General features: G+C 55.5%; 1 protein-coding gene across 3 annotated transcripts in view; it reads right to left on the bottom strand.

The window, feature by feature from the left end:
- The window catches only part of ADARB1 (adenosine deaminase RNA specific B1), a 258621-nt gene that overhangs the window by 28162 nt on the left and 209847 nt on the right, over positions 1-20612 (bottom strand). For all 3 annotated transcript variants that reach the window (XM_071214999.1, XM_071214998.1, XM_058296349.1), the window contains 6 exons: positions 12163-12237; positions 7455-8374; positions 4508-4622; positions 2640-2808; positions 1828-1976; positions 302-470 (listed from right to left, as the gene is read on the bottom strand). In XM_071214999.1, coding sequence (XP_071071100.1) covers positions 302-470; positions 1828-1976; positions 2640-2808; positions 4508-4622; positions 7455-8374; positions 12163-12190 — 1550 coding nt within the window. In that variant the 5' untranslated portion in view covers positions 12191-12237. The remainder of the gene's footprint in view (positions 1-301; positions 471-1827; positions 1977-2639; positions 2809-4507; positions 4623-7454; positions 8375-12162; positions 12238-20612) is intronic.

The raw sequence follows: 20612 nt of genomic DNA, 5'->3' as shown, positions 1-20612 counted from the left end.
TTTAAAAGCTGCAAATAGAAGGACCCCAAACGCGAACCGAATGGCGAGCGTGACGGAGAGCCGCATCGACCCCGCGGTGGGGGCGCCACCATTTGACAACGCCATACGCCCACCAGCCCAGAACTGCACACAGAGGACCGACAAAGCCAAGACGCGCGTCTGGAAGGCGGGCGGGGGGCGGTGCTGGAGCCCCCTGCCGGGCCCCCTGCGCGCCCTCGGTGGCCACGGAAGGCCCCGCCCGCCCGGGACGCCGTGTCCCGCCCGGGAGCCCCCCCGGGGCCCGCGGCCCGCCGGGCCTTACCGCGCGATCTTGTCGCTGCACGACATGGTGAGCAGCCTCTCGCCCTGCAGCACCCCGTCCCACGTCTGGATGCTGGCGCCCGACCGCACGGGGATGGTGCCCTCGCCCGACTCGATCTTGGTCCGCAGCTGCCCTCTCGCCTTGCGGTTCGGATGTCTGTCCGCTGGTTCTAAGAGACAAAGCAGGGTTGAAACCCCTGTGGGAAGCCTCTACGTCATCTACTGAAAAGCACGTTCAGCAACACAGAGAAACGTAAAATAGAATTTGTGCGTATGTATGCATAGCCTTACGGCATGTATACTCTTCATCTGTAAGTGTATAAAATCAAACAAACCAAATTCAAGAAAGGGGTCTCCTGGGGATGGGGAGAAAAGGGTGCTTCTATTTTAACTGAAATGATTTATTTTGATGATTAAAAATGGGCTGAAGTAAACATAATAAAATGCTAATAACATCTGCTAATTCTGGATGACAGCTACTTAGGTTGTTATAATTTTATAACATGTTTAATTTTCTGTATGTTTAAATTTTCAAAAAGAGATCTAGGGGGATGCAGAACTAAATCTACAGGAAGCATGCCAAAACATCCACAGTGATCACCTGTGGATTTTATAAATGTGAGTGATTTTCACTTTTTCTTATATTTTAAAAACATCTAAGCAGTTTTCTACAGTTTCTACCCTGATCGGAAATAACAATCCAACACTTCTCCTATATGCTTATTAAATAACTCATCAGAAATATGGAGGAAAACTTGTGCCCCATCTTAGAGATATATTTTATCCAAATTTGAATATTGATACAATTTGACTTAATACCTTTACTCCATTCTATGACTTGGTTAATTAAAATGAACACTTCTCCTTCATTAAAATGCTCTTAACTTATTCATCGAAAAGGAAAACTCCATGTTTTCACACAGACTCTTATTAGATCCACATCCAAAGCTGAAACTTTCGAAACAAAGGATATGAAGGTAGGTTTATTCTTTCATCTGTTACCGTAAGACAGTTTGAATTTGGGGACTCCCTAAAGAGAATCTGTTTTTGAAGTAACCCACTGCCGTGGCTGGGCCCTAGGAAGGGCTGGGTCCCCCCTTGCACTGGAGACGCAGGAAAGAGGACGCCGCCCCCTCCCTGCCGCGGGAGAGAGGGCGCGAGGCACGCAGCCCCCCGAAGCCGAGGCGTGCAGCCACCCGAGGCCGGGCCCGCGGAGCAGCTCCAGGCTGAGGAGCGCTCGGGGGCCTGGAGGGGAAGGCGCAGGCCCCGGCCGCCACCTTGCCTCGCCCGTGGCCGGACGCCGGGCTCGCCAGCAGCTGACGCTGGTGAGAAAGCACCTCTGACGGGCCACGATTTGGACATTTCACCGCCTCGAACTAAGCTCTGGCCCGAATACAATTCCCATGATGAAAGCCAACTTATTTCTGGAACATTTTGCATCGGCAGCTTCTGGCAAACTAAGACACTACGTAACCGTGAGCCTTCTGGAGAAACTTGCGTCAGCTGTTACAAAACCGAGTCTCCTACCTTCCAGAATTGGTTCGTGTGGCGAGAAAATCCTGGCATCTCCACAGGGAGAGGTGCTGATATACAGATGAAACTGCACATTCTCCTTCAGCTTAAAACCTCCTCGCTCGGATTTCTGAAAGATGGACCTTTTTTGATCATCTTTGTTACTGAAAGGAAACAAGTTGCAAAAATAAAGTCGGAAGCTGCATACAGCCAAAAATTTTCTTCTATCATAGTTTAAACTGATTTTCAAAGGCCAGAGGACTCTGTGTTTCAGTGCTCTCAACAAGGTGAAGAGAAGGCTGACCTGGAATCTTATTTTAAATGTTACCAGCAGTCGTGCCCATTCAGCAGTGGCTGCTGTCCTCTAAACGGGGCAAGCTGCCGCGACGTGAAGAACTGCTTCTAAGTAAGCAGCGACTAGAAGGAAAACGTCTCCACGAGGCCGTTTAGGGAGCTGTCTTCACGTCTGTGTCACATCTAACAAAGCCCACCGGCCCACGCAGACTTGAAGTCTGTGATCGGGGTGGTTTCCGCGCGAGCATTTCTGCCAACTCCACCGGGCAGCTGGAGCATCACGGGAGAACGGGCTCTGGAGAAGGCACGCTGACTGCGCAACTGTCTCCACGCTCACAGCGGAAGGCTTTGCAGGGTGTTTTGAAGGAGAAGAATACTTTAAAAAGCGGCTTTCTTTCCTTCCTTCCTTACTAAACTCACTTTATTTTTATCTTTCTAATATATATTTTCTATTTATTTTGAAAAGATACACAGATCACCCACAATGATGACTACTTTCAGGGCTCAGTTCTACAGTTTGTCGCTAAACTCACTTTAAGTAGAGCTCAAGCTGGGTATAGAGGAAGCGTAGCAGGGACCGCCGAGAGATGATCTCCGCGTGGCAGTCATTCAGCGCGAGGCCGCGGTCGCTCATGTACTCGCCGTTGATGCACTTGGTTCCCGTGGAAACGCTGATCACTTTGGCGTCCTTGACATCGGTGCCTGCAAAACAAGAGAGGTCACCCCACCGCACCGCCGCGGCCTCTCGCCTGAACCGCGGCCTCGGGGCAACTTCTGGGTGAGAAGCGCACTGGAGCTGGCGGCGCCTCGTCACCCATGCCCAGCCCTCCTGGTTTCCAGCTGGGCCACGAGGCGTGGAGACGGCCTCTCCCCGGGGTCCCCTTTGTGACCGTCCCGGGCGGGTCACTTCCCTCCCACTGAAGGCAGAGCTTCCGAGAGCGAGGAAGCGATTTCCTCTGGGACGCAAGTCTTTCCTCGAGCAGTCGCCGGTACATGCGGGTGGAAAACGCTGCGCCAGGTACGCTCTCCGCTGGCGGTTCACCTTGCTGTGCAGTGTCAGCGCGCCAGGCGGTGAGCAGGGACGGGTAACGTCGAGGAGAACTCACAGCGTTTTAATACCGTCGGCCAGCGCTTGGCTGCATCGACAGTGGAACCGTGAGCGCGGGTGAACTTCCAGAGCGAGGCCGTCGCCATGTTACATGGTGAAATAAACCCATTACCGCAGACGCGATGGAAACACCCGAGCCACGCGTGCTGACTGTCCTTGCTAACGGCAGGGAAATTATTCTCGCCCCCACCCGCGGCGTCCTCGGAGGCCCGCGCAGGCCGGCCACCAGCCAAGGCCACGTTGCCCTGAGAGCCCGTGGCGCCAGCGCCAAGGCCACGCCCCGGGGCCCACGACGTGGCTGCACGTGGGAACAGCGGACGGCGCTCTGGCCGGGGCAGGCGGCTCCGAGTGGACTGCCCACCCAGGCGCAAAATGCTGCCCCAGGGGCCAGGGCACCGGCCGCGCGGCCACCACTGGCCTGTCGCCACCAGAGCAGGTCAGTTCCCCTTGGGCTGAGATGGTGGGAAGAGGAGGCGGCTCAGGGTCTGGTGGCAGAATAGAGCCTGGTGCCGGCAGACAGACGCCCACCTGGGCCAAGTAAGACATCGTGACAGTAAAGGACCCGTCGCTCTCGGTGCCGGGGCTGCCAGGACCACTTGTGCCCACAGGGTAACAAAGGTGAGTCACCTGCCTGCCAGAGCCCTGGCTCAAGGGGCTCCCTCCCTCTCTGGACAGGGGTCAGCTGGGCTGAGCGGATGCCGTGGGGCCGAGAGGGCCCAAGACCAGCCCGGAACAGCCCCCCGGGGCAGGGACCCCCTCCCTGAGCCCCCCACCCTGGGCCAAGGGCGAGGCCGTTCTCCTCGGACACGACCTGGCAGCAGCTCCCGCTCCCGGGAGGTGGGGAGGGGGCTCGGGGAGGGGTCTGTTCTCATCGGGAGCTTGTGGACAGATCTCCTAGGGTTTCTTCTGCCACCCCAAATTGTGCCTGCCCCCCCCAGCTACAGCTTCCCCTCCCCATAAAAGCCACACAGAAACTTATCTGTGGGCACACACATGGCATACACGTGGCATAAACGTGAACCGACACACCAGATGCGTCCTACTTCCAAACGCGGTTTGGACCCGGGTCTCGAGCTGCCGAGACCACACACGAGTCATCGCAGGGACCGAGCATTAGCCGGCAAGGAGCGTCGTCCCCACGCGAGAGCACCACGGCTCTGCGGAGCGCTGAGGAAACAGGCGCGGACGCGCCCCCACCACATGGCAACACCCTGGGGGTGCTCCGGCTGGGCCGCGCGGGGCTCACGGGCGGGGACACGTCACCTCGGTGAAACGCCACGCCCGCCTTCCTACCTGTGGTCATGACAACTCCAGCGAGAACTTTCCTGCGGGCGTGAGGGGATGAGAAATTGTCCGTCAGATCCCCGAACTTCTCCAGGACCAGGCGCGCCACCGCGTCCGCCAACACCTGGGGACGACAGAGGCGAGCGTTAGGGACGCACGGGCACGGCCGGGAGGGGCGCAGCTCCGGAAGCGCGAGCCTGACGGAGGCGGCCAGGGGTCCTCGGGCTCTGGAACCCCTTAGAAATGTGGCAAAGAGGGGTGTTGTGTGTGTGTATTTTCTCCCCAAAAGTTCCTTGGAATCAGACGCCCCAGGATCGCCCACGCTCTGGCTGGCACCCCACCCGAGGGGCCGCCCTCCGTCCCGCACACTGTGAGCTGCTCGCCATCAGGGTCCTGCGCCCACACGGGGCATGGGCGAGGAGGGGCGGCGGCCGGCAGGGCACCTGCGCTGGGACCCTTGGCTCCTTTCACGTCCACGCGTGCTGCAGCCGAGGCGCTCACGGCCCTGGGCAGGGGGCGCGCTCCAGGGCGGGACCAGCCAAGCCACGGCCACAGGAGCGGCAGGCAGTGGGCAGGTAGGCCCAAAGGTCCCCAGGCCTCTCGCCACACACCCTCAGAGGCCCCGATGACTGTTTTCAACGTCTCTGAACCAAAGAGCGAAGGCTCAGGTCACGGCGTCAGGCCCCGGGGCATGGTGGGCGTGGCGGGCGTGGCGGGTGACCCAACTTCAACCCCACTGGGACCCGCCCATCCGGAGAGGCAGGGCTGCAGGTGGGCGCACACGGCAGGTAGGTGTCCAGTGCACCTGCTTCCCACCAGCCCGCTGCCCAGTGCGCTGGACGTGGCCTCAGTTCAAGGCTTGTGATTTACCTCGGAGAGGAGGAACTGTGGGTAAAGAGGGCCCGGTGCTTTCGGAAACGTCTAGAGTGTGGGTGCGACGAGCCACGTCCCACCCTCCAAAGCTCGTCTCAGCAAACACTCCCGCTCTGCCCTTAATGAAATCCCTCCAAGTGAATGACAGCCCATCGCCCACCCGGAAAGACGACTTATCTGGAGAAGAGGTGACTGCTGGGAGGCGTCCCTGTCGCGGCGCCAGCCAGCGCCAGCGAGCCCTGAGGACGGCGCCTGGACACGGCGTGGTCCATGGGGGACGGGGGCAGAAGGGTGCTGGGGAGGGGTCCTGGCCTCGCTCCACCCAGGAACGGGAGACAGTGACAGGGATGTGAGCAAGTAAAGCATGGGAAGCTGCACCCTGAAACGCAGGGCACGAAAGCAGGAAAGTGCTGGCATCAACGACGGAGGGAAAGAGAGAAGAGGACCAAGGCGAGCCGGAGGAGAGGAACGCTCCCGCTCGCTCCAAGGCTCCACAGTCTCCGGCTCCACAGCGGACGGGAGGGCTGGCCCTGCTGCGTCCACCTGCCCCCAGCCAGCACCGGGGCGTGGGCGCTGCCTGCGTCCCCGTAAAGAGATCCCTGGTCTCGCTCCGCGCACGCCCGTGGCCGAGGGCGCCACCCCCACCAGGTCTGGCGTGTGTGAGCGCAGAGCAGTCAAGTCCACGCCACGCGCAGCCCCCGGCGCACCACCTCCCTGCGGGGACGCACGGAAGCGCGGCTGCTGGGAGGGCGTTGGTCCTCGTGTTGTCACAGAATCGAGGGCTGGGTCTCCCGCATGGGGTCTGGTTTCATTACCCCCACCCCGAGAGCCGCTCCGAATGCCCCAAAGGGTGTGCCGGGCCCCTCACTCTCGGAAAGCAGCGCGCCGTGCACCCGCTCTAGTCCATACATCTTCAAAGTGCCCGTGCAAAGACCCTGGGCCAGCGGTGACATGACCACGGCCCACCCCCCGAGGAAACGGGGGTCCTGTGGGCAGAGGGGGGCAAAGCGGCCCCGCGAGGCCTGGCGGTTCCCGAGCACACAGGCGGGGGGAAGGGGCTTCAGATTTACGTCCCGGAAATCACAAGCCCGTGCTCCTCGCTGCCGGCCCGAGGCCACCGCGCCACGGCAAAGCCCGCCCGCGGAACGCTGGTGATGGACAGAGGTTTAGGGGTCACTGCGCCGGCCTGGGCTTCTCGGCCGAGTCCCGGAAGCGGCTGCCGGGGCCCGGGCTGCGTATTCCAGGCAACAGAAGCCTGACACGGCACTCGGCCGCCAGCGCGCTGGTGTGCGGGCACAAACGGACGAGTCGCCTGTGAGCCGCACAGAGAGGTTTTTACGGGAAGCCGCTCCTTGGTCCATAAGAGGATCAGTAAATTCTTTGAATCTGTTCTTTTATATTGGCGCTGTGTGTGTGGCCTTAGGCAAAAGAAACAGATCTCCTTCTTTTATTAAAATAAAACTAAGAACCAGCGGACAACTCCAGTGACAACGGCATGGAGAGTATTCCAGCTGCAGCCCAAGGCAAAACGGACCCACTCTGATTCCTCTAAGAGGAACGCAAGCCATCCTATCGACTGAGTTTTTTGTTTTTTTCTGACCAAACGTGGTATATATTTTATCTAAAAATTGAGTAATATTTTCACAAAATAACCAAGGGAGTCAGATTGCTCCCTCTAAGAGTAATTTAGAGACAGTAGCTGTTGCTTCTTCTTTCTTCACTCTCCCTTCCCTTTCTGCATCCTGATGTTATGGGAGGGGCTAAGACCAAACTTAGCGGGGGCCACCCCTCCCCTGCCTGCGACGGGGGAGACTCGGGGCCAGGGTGACTCCCGGGCGACCCCAGAGTGTGCCCTGCAGGGCCGGCTTCACGCCTGCCCCCGCCCCCCGCGCTCCGCCCTGGAGCCGGCCAGCGCGCGAGGGCTCCCGTCCGCCAGCCCGGCCCCCGCGTCCAGCCGAGGCCTCCCCGGGCGGCCACCCTCGCCGGGAGCGGCGAGTCGCCAGCCCTGAACCCCACGCCCCACCTCCACGCGGGCCGAGAAGCGCGCGCCCCCCGTTTCCAAGCGGCCGCCCGGGGGCCTCACCTGCGGCAAGTGCAGCTGCAGTCCCTCGCTGGGGACGGGCTGGCGCGACGGGGTCTGATCCAGACGCAGGTTGAAGACGGCGGCCAGGGCCGACTGGGCGGCGCGCGCCTTGGCGAGCTTCTTGTTCCTCCCGGAGCCCTCGAAGAACCGGCCGTCCACCGCCACGGACATGACGAAGTTCTTGGCGTGGCTCTCCCCGCTTTCGGAGAGGAAGTCGTACTTGAGGCCGGGGCGCAGCTCGTTCAGGATCATCACGGGGTTCTTGCCGCTGGGTGGCGGGAAGGGCGGGGGCCCGGGCGGCGGCGGCTGCGCCAGGCCGGCGGGCACGGGCGACGCCGACAGGCTGAGGTCACCGCCGGAGCTGAAGGAGTCGTCGCCGCTGGAGCCGCCGTGGGGGGGCGCGTCCGGCCGCTCGGGCGTCTCGAAGCCGTTGAAGAGCGCGTCGGGGAAGTCCGCCTGGTCCGACGTGAAGTCGGTGTTGACCGGCAGGGCCCGGCCCATGGCCAGGTGGGCCTCGGAGGCGTTGGGGAACTGCACGAAGGACCGCAGCGCCTTCTCGGCGGCGTGCAGCTTGGCCTTCTTCTTGGTGGGGCCGGCGCCCTCGAAGGCCTGGCCGTTGACCTCCACCGACATGACGAAGAGCGGCGCGTGCACGGGCCCCGTCTGCGACAGCAGCGTGTACTGCAGGCCCGGCCGGATCTCGTTGAGCTGCATCAGCGCGTTCTTGGGCAGCACGGGGCCCGGCGCCCGCCGCCGCCGCTTCGGGCGGAACTTGGCGTGGCCGTTGCTGCCGTCCTCCAGCGGCCGCTTCCTGCCGGCCCCGCCGCCCCCGTTGGAGAGCTGCGCCCCCTCGCCGGGCCCGTCTCTGGGGGGCGCGCTGTCCCGGCCGCGGTTTTCCTTAGCGTCGGCGCTGCTGGAACCTGCGGTGCCCAGAAAGAGTAACTTACAACGCCTTCGTTGCAGGATCTTGTAAATGCAAAATTTATAGGTTCCTTCATCTGCCTTTGTCACCGGTCGAGTGGGGCGTGCGCGCTCGTTCTAGTCCTCGCTGCGCAAAGAAAGAGCTACAGATTCAACCAACGAGGGACTTGAACGGACACCCGTCGCTTGACGTTGGCTGAATAATGGCTAGTGCAGGTCCTATTTAACATCTAGCTGCTTTTGCATTAAAAGGTGAATTTAAAAAATTTTTTTTTTCTACTGAGACTATTCTGAAGATCCAGAGACACTGTATGCAAGCTTATCAAAATGTAGGGTGGTAAGTATCCAGAAAAACCTGGAATTAATAAGTCTAATGAAATGGCAATTCCATATAAACGAAGACCATTTCTCTTTCTCTATTTCGCTTGCCCTCGTGCTACCTGTGTGCTCCTTATCGCAGCAGCTGCCAGAATAGGAAACATTATTCTAAAACACGTATTTGTAAGTTAATTCGTTTTTCGGGTTTAAAACATTCAATCAACGTATAATATTATTTGATTGAGTTCATGAATCACTCTTAGGAAACTGCTTGGGGAATTATGTAAAATATTTTGGTTTTTAAAAATTCTTTTCAGAGGAGATAATTTTTACTTCTGGTAGTCATTAAAATTTTTCATTATACATGGGCACTGCTTTATCTCTAATACATTCCAGAACAGGAAGAAAAAAAAATAAGACGTAAAACAGCAGGCAGGCTACAACTTTTTAACTTCTTTTAGTAGGTACCGGGGGTTGAACTCCAGACCTAGTACGTGGGAAGCAGGCGCTCAACCACAGAGCCACACCTGCACTCCCGGGCGTCTACTTCTTAACTGCCCGACGAAGGCCGGCGATTTGGGTTTTTTATGTGTGTATGAAGCAAATACGTGAGGGGTTTTCAGCAAAATTGGTTATCCTACCTTTAAAAGGAAATTTATATTTAAAATTAATAAAGATAGTTTCTGAACTCTGAATGTTCATGGCAGAATCAACAGGATTTTGATTTCAAAAACGGGACTGACAAAGTACTCAATCCTCCCTTTCCATTTTCAAAGCTTCTATAAAAAGAGAAAAATCACCCCTTTTTACCTCATCGGTGCTGGGGCATGAAGCCCAGAGGTTTCTCATTTTGCTGATGTGACTGCACGTCAAGACGCCTGCCACCAGCTGGCAAAAATCTACGGTAAATCTTTCAAATAACCAAAGGACTTTTTACAGCTATAAACCGGTTTGCAAGTGCCCAGTACAGCGGTTGTAGGCTGTCCTGCCACCTAATGTGAAAGTAGATTCTCACTGTGCCGCGCAAACCAAAAAAAACTGCAAGTCCTTCAGCGCTCCCCGTGAGAGGGCTCAGAGCAGAAAGTCCCGGCCACGGGCGGCCCATCTTCGGAGAGGAAGATGTTCTAATTCAGGACCACTGACCTTCAGCCCAAACAACAGTCGGGTTTAGACGCAGTGCGCGGGGAGCTCACGCCGCACACGGGCGGACACTAGGGGACTTAAAACTTCCTCCTCGCGGCTGTCTCAGAATAGTCCTGACACACACGCCACTTCTCCCAGGTGACAAAGCTGATGGAATAGTCACTAAATTTCCATTTATAACATCCTCCAGCAAAAGCTCAATAGGTTACTCCTTTCGGTGCTCACAGGAAACAAAAGATTAAAAGAAGTAGAGCCAAGACAGAATTTACAGATTAATAAACTGAGCAAGAACATCGCGTACTAGAGACTGCTTATGTTTTAATTTTAAGGCTAAATAGAATTCTTGATCAGTCTAGAAAATCAAATCATAACAGATGTAGTCTGACATGCATGTAGTTAAATATTTCAAATCTCTGAAACAACCAAACGCTTTCCTTTGGAAATAAAAATAATCAGGATTGGATTGACAAATAATTTTGAGATCACAAGAAAAATACACTTTCTATAACATAACTCACATACATTTTAAATTCTTATTCACTTCGGAAGCAATGAAATACTGCTTGTGTTCCTCCACAGGAAAACTACTAGTATGTAAAGGAAAATAAAATACTAAATTTGGAGAAAGCCACCCCATTGTTACGGCTTGTATTAAATAGATGCTTCCTCTTTACATGGCATGCTATTGTATTTCGTAAGTGAAATACTAATCCCCAAAAATGTGCAGCTTTCAAAACGGTAGAACTAGGACTGGCATTTCCAAGATGTAACACTAAAAATGAGCAGCTTTTCTTTCCACAAAAACTATGTGGAAGGAAGCTTTGGTTTGGTAGGTTACCCCGGGATTGGGGGGAAGGAGAAGCTCTTGCACTGAGAAAGAGCCGTGCTGGTCACTCCACGCAGGCACAGGCGTCCAGGGAGGCCAGGGGACCACTGCCAGGGCCTGCAGGGGCGCGTCCGGGCCAAGAGGACGGTCGGGGCGCCAAATGCCCCTCCAGCAGGGCGCGGCATGGCAGACGTACGTGCCCACATACGCTCTCTTTTCAACGTGGTGGCAAAACTGGAACCGGACGATGGGACTGAGCAGTATGAACGGAAGGCTGGGCTTTCAAGGGGTCTGCAGAGCAGGACCTGGGGAGGAAGCCACGCTGAAAACAACTCGGGTGGCCGAAGGCAGCGCCCGCAGCGCCAGGGGCAAGGCGGGCACGTGGGGACGTGGCTCGTGGGCCGCGAGTCGGGTTGTCCCGTGCTGACGTCGCGCAGGCAGCCCCACAAGGAGAGCGCTCACTGCACAGTTCACGTAGAGCCCCAGGCACGCTCGGCGTGTCCACGGCAGAACTCCTGCAGCTCTCACGCGATGCAGACACTTTTGGGGGGCGAACACCCGGGTTATACGGGGCCGACAAGAGCCCCTCTGGGACCGCAGCGGGGGCCTGGGTGGCTCGGGGAGGGGCCGAGCTCAGCTCAGGTTATCAACCACGCTCCAGAAAACGGGCTCCTCTCACTCACAGCTGCGTGTTCTCCGAGACAAATAAGAACACACATATGTAAGATTTAGAAAAGTGATGCCTTCACTGTAATTTCCCTGTGAAACTCGCCCAGTGGGAGCATGAAAGGGTATTTGAACGCATTGCTATCTGGGGTTACAGATAAAACAGAGGAGCGCAGGCTGGTCGTGGGACTTTCCCGGGGGGTGGCACAGAGGCTAGCCTGGTTTGTGCCCCCTTGAGGCGCTCACTCCCCCAGCCCCAAACGAGGAAGCGCGGGGAGGAGAAGGTCCACAGCAGCAGCCCCCAGACACAGGCGAGTCTCTAGAAACCCGAGACCCACAGGCTAAAGCGAGCCCTGCCCCCAAAAGGCAGGCAGAACCGATTTATTTGTATTTGGAGGGAAAACATTTTTTTTAAAGTACTGTTATCCCAAAGACCATATATTTTAAATCAATTCTCAAACTGATCATCCAAGATTTGAACAGGGTGAAAGATCAGAACACCAGTAGGAGAGCCACGGCCGGGGCGTGAGCTGGCGTGGCACCACGTGGCTTTCCGAGGTGGGCGCCTGGAGCAGTGGTCTACCTCCAGGCCTCACAGCTGTAATGAGGAAGGAAGACGCACACCCGCAGCTGCGGGGGAAATGCCCAAGCAAGTGTCGATATCGAGGGCAGAGAATACACTGGAAACTAAACACGTGCCTCTGTTAACAGGTGAAAACATGCCATATCATTGGAAACACCACCTTTCCCGAAATCGGTCTCATTTAATAACTTCATAAAAACTAAGACTTTCACCAGCTACTTTTGAAACGACACGATCGGCCCAAGTCTTACTCATATTTTCTTCATCTTCTAGATCCATGGCAAAATACTTTTGGGCGGTTCTTGACTGGCGGAGGTTGTTTCTGTCTGAAACACAGCAAGGAAATCGAATTAGAGCGTCCGTGGCACGGACGACACAAGGAAACCTGCTCGAGGGAAACGACCGCAGCGTCGCCACCGGTCATTGAAGGAACACGCCCACACGCCCACCTGCCCAGCGTCCAGCACCCACCTCGCCGCTCTGCTGCGCCACGTCGCGATGCCTGGCAGCCTTTCGCCACTGGGGGCTGGTCCCGCCCGGGCACCAGTGGCCCAGCTTTTTCTCTCAGCCTGACTCTGAACATGCTCTAACCCGAGGAAAGTGCCTTCTCAGAAAGCCAGAGGCGTCTGGGGTAAACGTGCATTTGGTGGGGCACCTGGAGTTAGTCCGAGCCCCTCAGCAGAGGTGCGGCATGAACGCATCCCTCCACCGCGCCACGCGAAGGACACGGCAGGCCCAGCCCCGTCCGACCTCGGCGCGCCCGTGAGGGAGGCGGGCGAGGGTGCCCGCTGCCCTGCTGCGGATTGAAACCCCGAGGCTGAGGCTGGCGTGCCAGGCCCCCCGGGGTGGGGACGCGGCTGCCGTGTCCGTGCGCAGGATCCCGGGAAGTGCTGAAAGACCTGTCCACGGCCACGCGGCTCCTCCGTGGCGAGTCGAGAGGAGAACCGAGTTTGCTGCCCTCAGTAACAGGTCAGGGAAACGGGATTTGAGGAGATCTTGCAAGAGCTACAACCCGTCGCTTATCATCAGAATTAGCCGCACCCGATGGGTAAACAAAGACACCATCTCCTAGAGGTGCTTTCGCTGTGAGGAGTGGGACAGCAGGAGCGCGCAGGAGCGCGCAGAGCCCCGCGACACCCGCTCCCGCCGCGCGACACCCGCTCCCGCCGCGCGACACCCGCTCCCGCCGCGCCCGGCCTCGTTCTCTGACGCGGTCCCGCGCATGGCCTCCCGAGCGCGCAGGCTGTCCCCACCTCTGTAAGTCAGGAGCGCAGCGCTCTGCCACACCTTCGCCAGCTTTAAAAGCCGTCCTTCGTGAGTACGGTTTCCATGAGCCGGAGTTCACCCACCTCGAGGGCTCGGCTGGGTGGGCTCCCTTCCCGTGGAGCGTCCCGTGGGGAAGGCAAGGCTTTCCTCGTGGCCAAGCGCCAAGTCACCGTCTGACCACTGCCACCGCGGGGAAACACTTTCCTCATCTTTTTTCAGAACTTGTGACAAGGAGTATGGCTTTTGAATTGATTTAAAAGCCTTTTTTATTTATCTATTTACTTTATTCCTTTCTCTTCCCTTCCCCCTGTTGTCTGCTCTGGGTCCATTGACCGTGTGTTGTTCTGCGTCGCTTGTATTATCCGGCGGCACTGGGAACCTGCGCCTCTCCTTCACTGCGTCAGCTCTTCTTTCGTGCGGCGCCACTCCTATGCAGGCTGTGTTTTCACGCGAGGCGGCTCTCCTCGCAGGACGCACACCCTGCGTGGGGACACCCCTGCGTGGCAGGGCACTCCTTGCGCGCATCAGCACTGCGCATGGGCCAGCTCCACACGGCTCAGGAGGCCCTGGGTTTGAACCCTGGACCTCCCATGTGGTAGAAGGACGCTCTATCCATTGAGCCACATCCACTTCCCTAACTGCTTCTAATGTTCCTTTCTTCTGTCACCCTGGAAGGTGCTATCCTGTAGAAGAGGGGCCCTCCTTTGAGGGTACGCGATGGACCAGGAGAGGCTAGCAACTTGCCAGCGTCAATGCTTCCCACACTGCCTCACTGCCAGGGGCTGTTCCAGTGCGCCATAAAAGGGCATCAAACGAGATGTGGACTTTTGTTAAACTTATTTTATTGAAAAGAAAAATACAGTGTACCTAGAGGAATGCCCTTTTTTTTCCCTATTACTTGCAAACGTTTCTGTGGGTGAAGTCTTTCCGCTTTAGTTTTTCTTTTTTAGGTACCAGGGAACAGGGAATGAACCCAGGACTTCGTGTGTGGGAAGCTGGTGCTTAACCACTGAGCACATCGACTTCCCTGAGCTGGTTTTCATGTTCTGTTTTTCGTTTGTTGTTTTTGTTTTTTTCAGGACGGCACCAGGAACAGAACCTAGGACTTCCTGTGTGGAAGGCGGGAGCTCAACTGCTTGAGCCACACCTGCTCCCTCTGCTTTGGTTTTTTTTTTAACCCCCCCAAGTGGTTCCTTGCTGTCTGTGCTCTGTGTCCGTTCACTGTGCGTATTTTTATTTTTATTTATGCCCCCTCCCCTTAGCTTGCTTCTTGTCTGCTCTCTGTCCATTCGCTGCGTGCTCTTCTGTTTTTGCTTGTCTCCCTGTTTTGTTGCGGCACCTTGTTGAGCTGGTTCTCCACGGCGCACGGGTGAGCCTGCCTTCACCAGGAGGCCCCAAGATCTCCCGTGTGGTAGGCGGGAGCCCAACTGAGTGAGCCACACCTGCTCCCTCTGCTTCAGTTCTGACCGTGCCGTTTGCACAGCTCGGCTCCTGCCACACGGAGAAGGCAGCGTGGCCCTCCCACACCACACTCACCGAGCAGGCTGGCATCTCACCTGCCCCGAGCCCTCCCGCAGGGAGAGAAGCCTCGCTCCTCGTATGCAGAAGCTCACCTTCCAACTGCGCAGTGACGCTCCCGACTCACTTACCTTGAGGCCCCGGATTCCCCACTCAGGCCCCCACACTGCCCCGTCCTCAGGCTCTCCGTTTCTCAAGGACGCTCTGCATTAGCCTTACAAAATTCTCACGCCTCACCTGCCTCAAGACAAACTCAGCCTTTGGTTTGATAAGACCACGACGTCTTACCTTTCCAGCTGCACTCCTGCTGGGATCAGAATTTCAGAGCTACAGGCACAGATGAGAGCATCGTAACTGCTGTCTAGCAGAGGAGCTGACGCTTCTGCTTCCTGCCAGCGTGGAGGCAGAGAGACTGGATTCGCCTGCCCTCTTAAACCACCGAGGAAACGCCGACACTGGACCTCGGGCCACAGCAGAGAGAGGAGTCCTGGGGAGCCTCGGGTACTGCCCGGAGAAGGTTCCAGATCACAGTACAGGGAGGACAGCCCTTGTAGAGCACGTAACCTGCTTGAGTTGAGGAGACGGAGCCCCGGAAAGCCAAGGCAGCTGCAGCTCACGGGACACAGCGTCCCCCGGAGAGGGGCGCGGGGGAGAACTCAGGGGGCGCTTCAAGTCGCCGGCAGAGCACCGGTTAGAACTTAGATTAGAGGAAGCTGCCTGGCCCTGGGTGGTGTGCCAGCTCGGCCAGGCTGTGGTGCCCGGTTAACGCCAACGCGGCCAGGCAACCACGCCTGGTCACGCGAGCACTGGGCTAAGTGAAACACAAGGACAGGTCACGGGGTTTAGTCATCCGTGAGCGGACGGCACGACGGCTGGTTATCGCCACCACCAAGGGGACACGTCAGCAACGAGTGACGGGCTTCCTTCAGTCCAGGTCTTCAAAGGGGAAGGGATTCAGCATTCAGGAAGAGAATTCCCGGCAGACAGCCAGCGGCTCCGCGGACTCATGGAGGCCCTTCTCTGGAGCCCTGGGCTCGCAGCCTGCCCTGCGAATTTGGACTCATGCAACCCCAGACATGTGAGACAATTTTATGAACTCTCATACTATTCACAGACATCTCCTGTTGGTTCTGTTTCACTAGAGAACCCTGATCCAGCACCCAAAGAGGAAAACTGCAACACCGACAGAAGATAACCAGTGTGCAAAACAGCAGAAAGACAAGCCAAAGAGGAAGCACGGCCAAATGAAACTGGTCCAGAAATGACATACAGATAGGACTGGCAGGTAAAAAATTAAAACTGCATGATGACTTATTCTGTGTGTTTGAGAAGGTAAAAGATTGAAAAGGTTAAGTAGAGATGATCAGGTATTTATTTTTCCCCTTGTTCTGTTAATGTGGCATATTACATTTATTGATTTTCTTACATTGAACCATCCCTGCATTCCTGGGATAAATCCCACTTGATTGTGATATATAATTCTTCCAATGTGCTACTGGATTTGGTTTGCCAGTATTTTGTTGAGGATTTTCACGTCTATATTCATAAGGGATATTGGTCTTTAACTTTGTTTTCTCGTGATATCTTTATCTGGCTTTAGTATTAGGATGACGCTGACCTCACAGAATGAGTTGGGAAATATTAGTTCCCTCTCTTCAATTTTTTTAAAGAGTTTGAGCATGACTGGTATTAATTCTTTCAGTGTTTGGTAAAATTTACCAGTGAAGCCATCTGGTACATACTGCTTTTAAACGGAATTTTTAAAGGAAAAAAACAAGTCACAGTAATGTATTGTAGAATTTATGACAAATTTAGAACATATATAGAAACAAAAGGTATGACAGCAACTAGAACAAAGGATGGAAGAGGAGAAACTGAAGTATATCTTTTTAAGATTCTTACCCTGTATTTGAAGTAATATAATATCACTGAAGGTAGACAGTGATACGTTAAAAATATGCATTATAGCAATAAAGAAACCACTAAAATAATGCCATGAAAGTTACAGGTAATCAGCCAAAAAGGGAGATAAAAACTCCTCAATTAATCTAAAGGAAGGCAGAAAAAGAAAAGGGGAACAAAGAACAAAAGTGAAAAATCAAAGTAAATAAAAACCCAATCACATTAAATGTAAATGACCTAAACACCACATTTAAAAGACAAAGATTGCCAAATTGGATAAAAATTAGCAAGACCCAACTGTACACTGCCTACAATCAGCCCGTGTTAAATACAGAGACACAAAGAGTTTAAAAGTAAAAGGACTGAAAAGTGCATACCATGCTAAATTTAATTTTTAAAAAGCTGATAAACATATACTACTAATAAAAGAAGTTTCAGAGGAAAAAACATCAGCAGGATAAAGAGGCTAATGTCATAATGATACAGATGTCAACTCCTCAAGGCACAGCACTCCTAAATGTGTATGCCCCTAAAGAGCTTCAAAAAACATGAAGCAAAATCTGACAAAATTGAATAGAGAAAAAATAAACACACAGTTATGGCCAGATATTTCAGCACCCCTCTCTCCTTAATTAACAGAACAAGTAAACAGAAAAGTATCATGAATGTAGAACTTGGCACCACCCACTGCCCGGACCTAACTGATATTTAGAAAGCACTCTATGCCCCCAAAAGGAGCATATACATTCTTCTCTGGTGCACATGAAACATTTACCGAGACAGACCATATTCTGGGCAATAAAAAGTCCCAATAAATATAAAAGGATCTAAGCCATACAAAGTATATTCTCTGATAATGATGGAATTAAACAAGAAATCAAGAACAGAAACGGTCTCTGGAGAATCCTGCAGATTTGGAAATTAAATAACACACTTTTAAATAACCTTGGCTCACTGAAGAAATTAAACTGTATTTTGAATGGAATGAAAATGAAAACAGACTATAACAAAATCTGTAAGACAAAGCTAAAGCAATTATTTAGAAAGACATTTGTTTCGCTAAACTTTATATTAGTATAGTATACAGTATAGTCTCAAATCAATGACCTTAGCTTCTACCTTAAGAAGCTAGAAGAAAAGCAAATGAACCCCAACATAAGGAAAACAAATGACATCATAAATGTCAGAGAGGAAATCAATGAATCACAGAAAAATAGAGATAAATCGACAAACCCCAGAATTGGTTCTTTGAGAAAAATCAATAAAATTGATAAGCCCTCTACCCAGAATGATCAGGAAAAAGTGAAAAGATAGAAACTACCAATACCAAGAATGAGTGAGGTTGATACAATTTAAAATTCTATAAACGCTAAAAGGATACAAAGAAAATATTATGGGGAAGTGGACTTGGCCCAGTGGTTAGGGCGTCCGCCTACCACATGGGAGGTCCGTGGTTCAAGCCCCGGGCCTCCTTGACCCGTGTGGAGCTGGCCCATGCGCAGTGCTGATGCACGCAAGGAGTGCTGTGCCACGCAGGGGTGTCCCCCACGTAGGGATCCCCACACGCAAGAAGTGCGCCCTGTAAGGAGAGCTGCCCAGCGTGAAAGAAAGTGCAGCCTGCCCAGGAATGGTGCTGCACACACAGAGAGCTGACACAACAAGATGACACAACAAAAAGAAACAGATTCCCGTGCTGCTGACAACAATAGAAGTGGACAAAGAAGAACAAGCAGCAAATGGACAGAGAGAGCAGACAACGGGGGGTGGGGGGAAGGGGAGAGAGAAAAAAAAAGATTAGGGCTTTGACTCTACCATGTCATAAGAGCCCCAGAAGAAGCTGGACCCACAGAATTTAAGAGGAGGAAGGAAGGCTGCGCCCCCGCAGACATCGCCCGCCATCTTGCTTCAACATGTGGCCAATGACTGGGTGGGAAAGTACCTCTTATGGAATCTTGAGCTGGACTCTTCAGGGCCTTGCTACTATAAGGTTCTACCCCAAATAAACACCCTTTGTAAAAGCCAGCAGAGTTCTGGTACTTTCCATCAGCAACCCTCTGGCTAATCCAGTGTGCTTTTGAAGCTCTCAACAGTTTGCTTTTCTGCTTTATATCATCTATCAAGAACGTCACTCCATGTCCACAGCTGCAGGTTTCATTTTCTTAACCTGGAACCTCTTAATTTGCCTGGTCACTGCTCTGTGATGGACATTCAGATGAAGTGCAGAGGGCCAAGCTCTCCCCCAGGCCCAGCAGTCCGCACGCAGCATCTCCCAGCCCCCACCACAGCTCTGCTGATCGCGAGCCTGAGCTCTGGACAAGGGAAGGCAGGCGGTGGCACTGGAACTGGTCCCCAGCCTTGCTCGCGACCCCCTCACCCTTCTCCGTTACCCAGCATGAGCCAGCCCCGGGGCCTGGACACCAGCTGCTAGGAGGACAAAGCACAGCGGCCAGTGGCAGAGGGACCTCCAGCAGCCAGCGGCACTGCCAGCCTTCACACGGGCGCACGGCACAGCCACTAGTGCTGCCTTCCCTGGGCAGAGCTCGCGTCCTGCAGCAGAGGCTCACGGGGTGGGGAGCCGGGGCTCGGGCATATGGCAGCAGTGAACGGGACATCTGCAGTCAGGGGCACCCCTGCTTTTACTTTACTCAAGACAAAGACCAACGCAGGAAAGGCTGCTGGACTTGCAGGCAAGAACGGAAGGGCAGTGGGTCCAGACTCGGGGCCCCCGAGGGCTGGAGGCAGGGGTTTCCAGCACTCAGCCGGCCAGGGGTGCCGTTGAGACGACCGCGCACCCGGGGGGAGGCCTCCTGGCTGACCGACAGCTGGGTGAGGGGCGAGACCGAGGGGCAGGGGTGGGGCCCCTCAGGGAGACGTGGGAGAAGCGGATCGAGGCGACCAGTCCGGCTGGAGCCACGTTCGAGAGAGAATCGGGGTGAGGAGGCAGCGTGGCGACGGAAACAGAGGCACACCTAGAAAACCACCTCCCGAGGGGATCGCGCTGCCAGAGGAGCCCCGGGCGGGGGCCACGGGGGTTTCCTCAGGCCTGGGGACCCCGAGCTCGAAAGCGCGGGAGGTGGGCTGCAGGGCCCTCCGGCACCCTGACTCTGAGATGCAGTGGGGCCCTGGAGGGTGAGGAAGAGCCTCCGAAGGGCGAGGCCCCCGGCCGCCCACCAGGAGACCCTCGAGGGCAGGGCGTGGCTCCCGCCCAGGGCCCCCCACTGCGCGAGGGGTGGTCCCCAGCCCCCACCACGCCCGCTTCTGAACAGGGGTTTCATCACGGCCGTGCTGCCCGGGTCGCCACGGGCTGCCGGCTGGCAGGGGACCACCCAGGCTGGACGGGAGGCCCCAGGGTCAGCCAGCGGGGCGACGGGCGAGGCCGGACGTCTGCCCCCCTTGGCAGCTGCTGCGTTCTCAGGACGCGCCACCGCCAGGCCCAGCCCCGCGACAGCCCGTGCCGGAAGCCTGGTCCGCGCAGGCTGCAGGAGCTTCACGCGCGCCACATGTGGTGCACGTAAACCTGGATGTGTGCACATGCGAGTGCTGTGCGCGCCTGTGTGTGCGTGTGGTCTGTGCGTAGGCACGTGGGGTCCTTGCCCACGCCTGTGGCATGCGTGCACATGTGTACCATGTAATGCACAGTGTGTGTACATGCATGTGCATGTGTGGGGTGTGTACACACGAACACACGAGTGTTGTGCCCGTGTGCACAGCCCCACGCACGCCATGTGCTCTTTCCTCTCTTTCTTCCTGCTCCCGGCGGTCTCCCCTGAGTGACACTGACCGCCAGCACCCGCGCCGACTGCGAGCAGGACACGACTGGCCCGTGAGCACAGCAGCTCAGGGCGGACGCGGCGGAGCGCACGCTGTCAGCGAGGGCCGGCTCTGCCCCCGCGAGGCCCGCACGCCGCCAGTGCTGACCCAGCCCCCCTCGCTGAGCCCCGCCCGCCGGGCAGGACAGCCGATTTTCTGGAATCAGACTAAAAAGCAGACGCGCGTGTGAATGGCGAGCGGGACA

The sequence above is a fragment of the Dasypus novemcinctus genome, chromosome 4, assembly GCF_030445035.2.
Source record: "Dasypus novemcinctus isolate mDasNov1 chromosome 4, mDasNov1.1.hap2, whole genome shotgun sequence".
Lineage (NCBI taxonomy): Eukaryota > Metazoa > Chordata > Mammalia > Cingulata > Dasypodidae > Dasypus > Dasypus novemcinctus.
The sequence above is the reverse complement of the archived record's forward strand: the minus strand, read 5'-3'. Positions and strand labels throughout refer to the sequence as shown.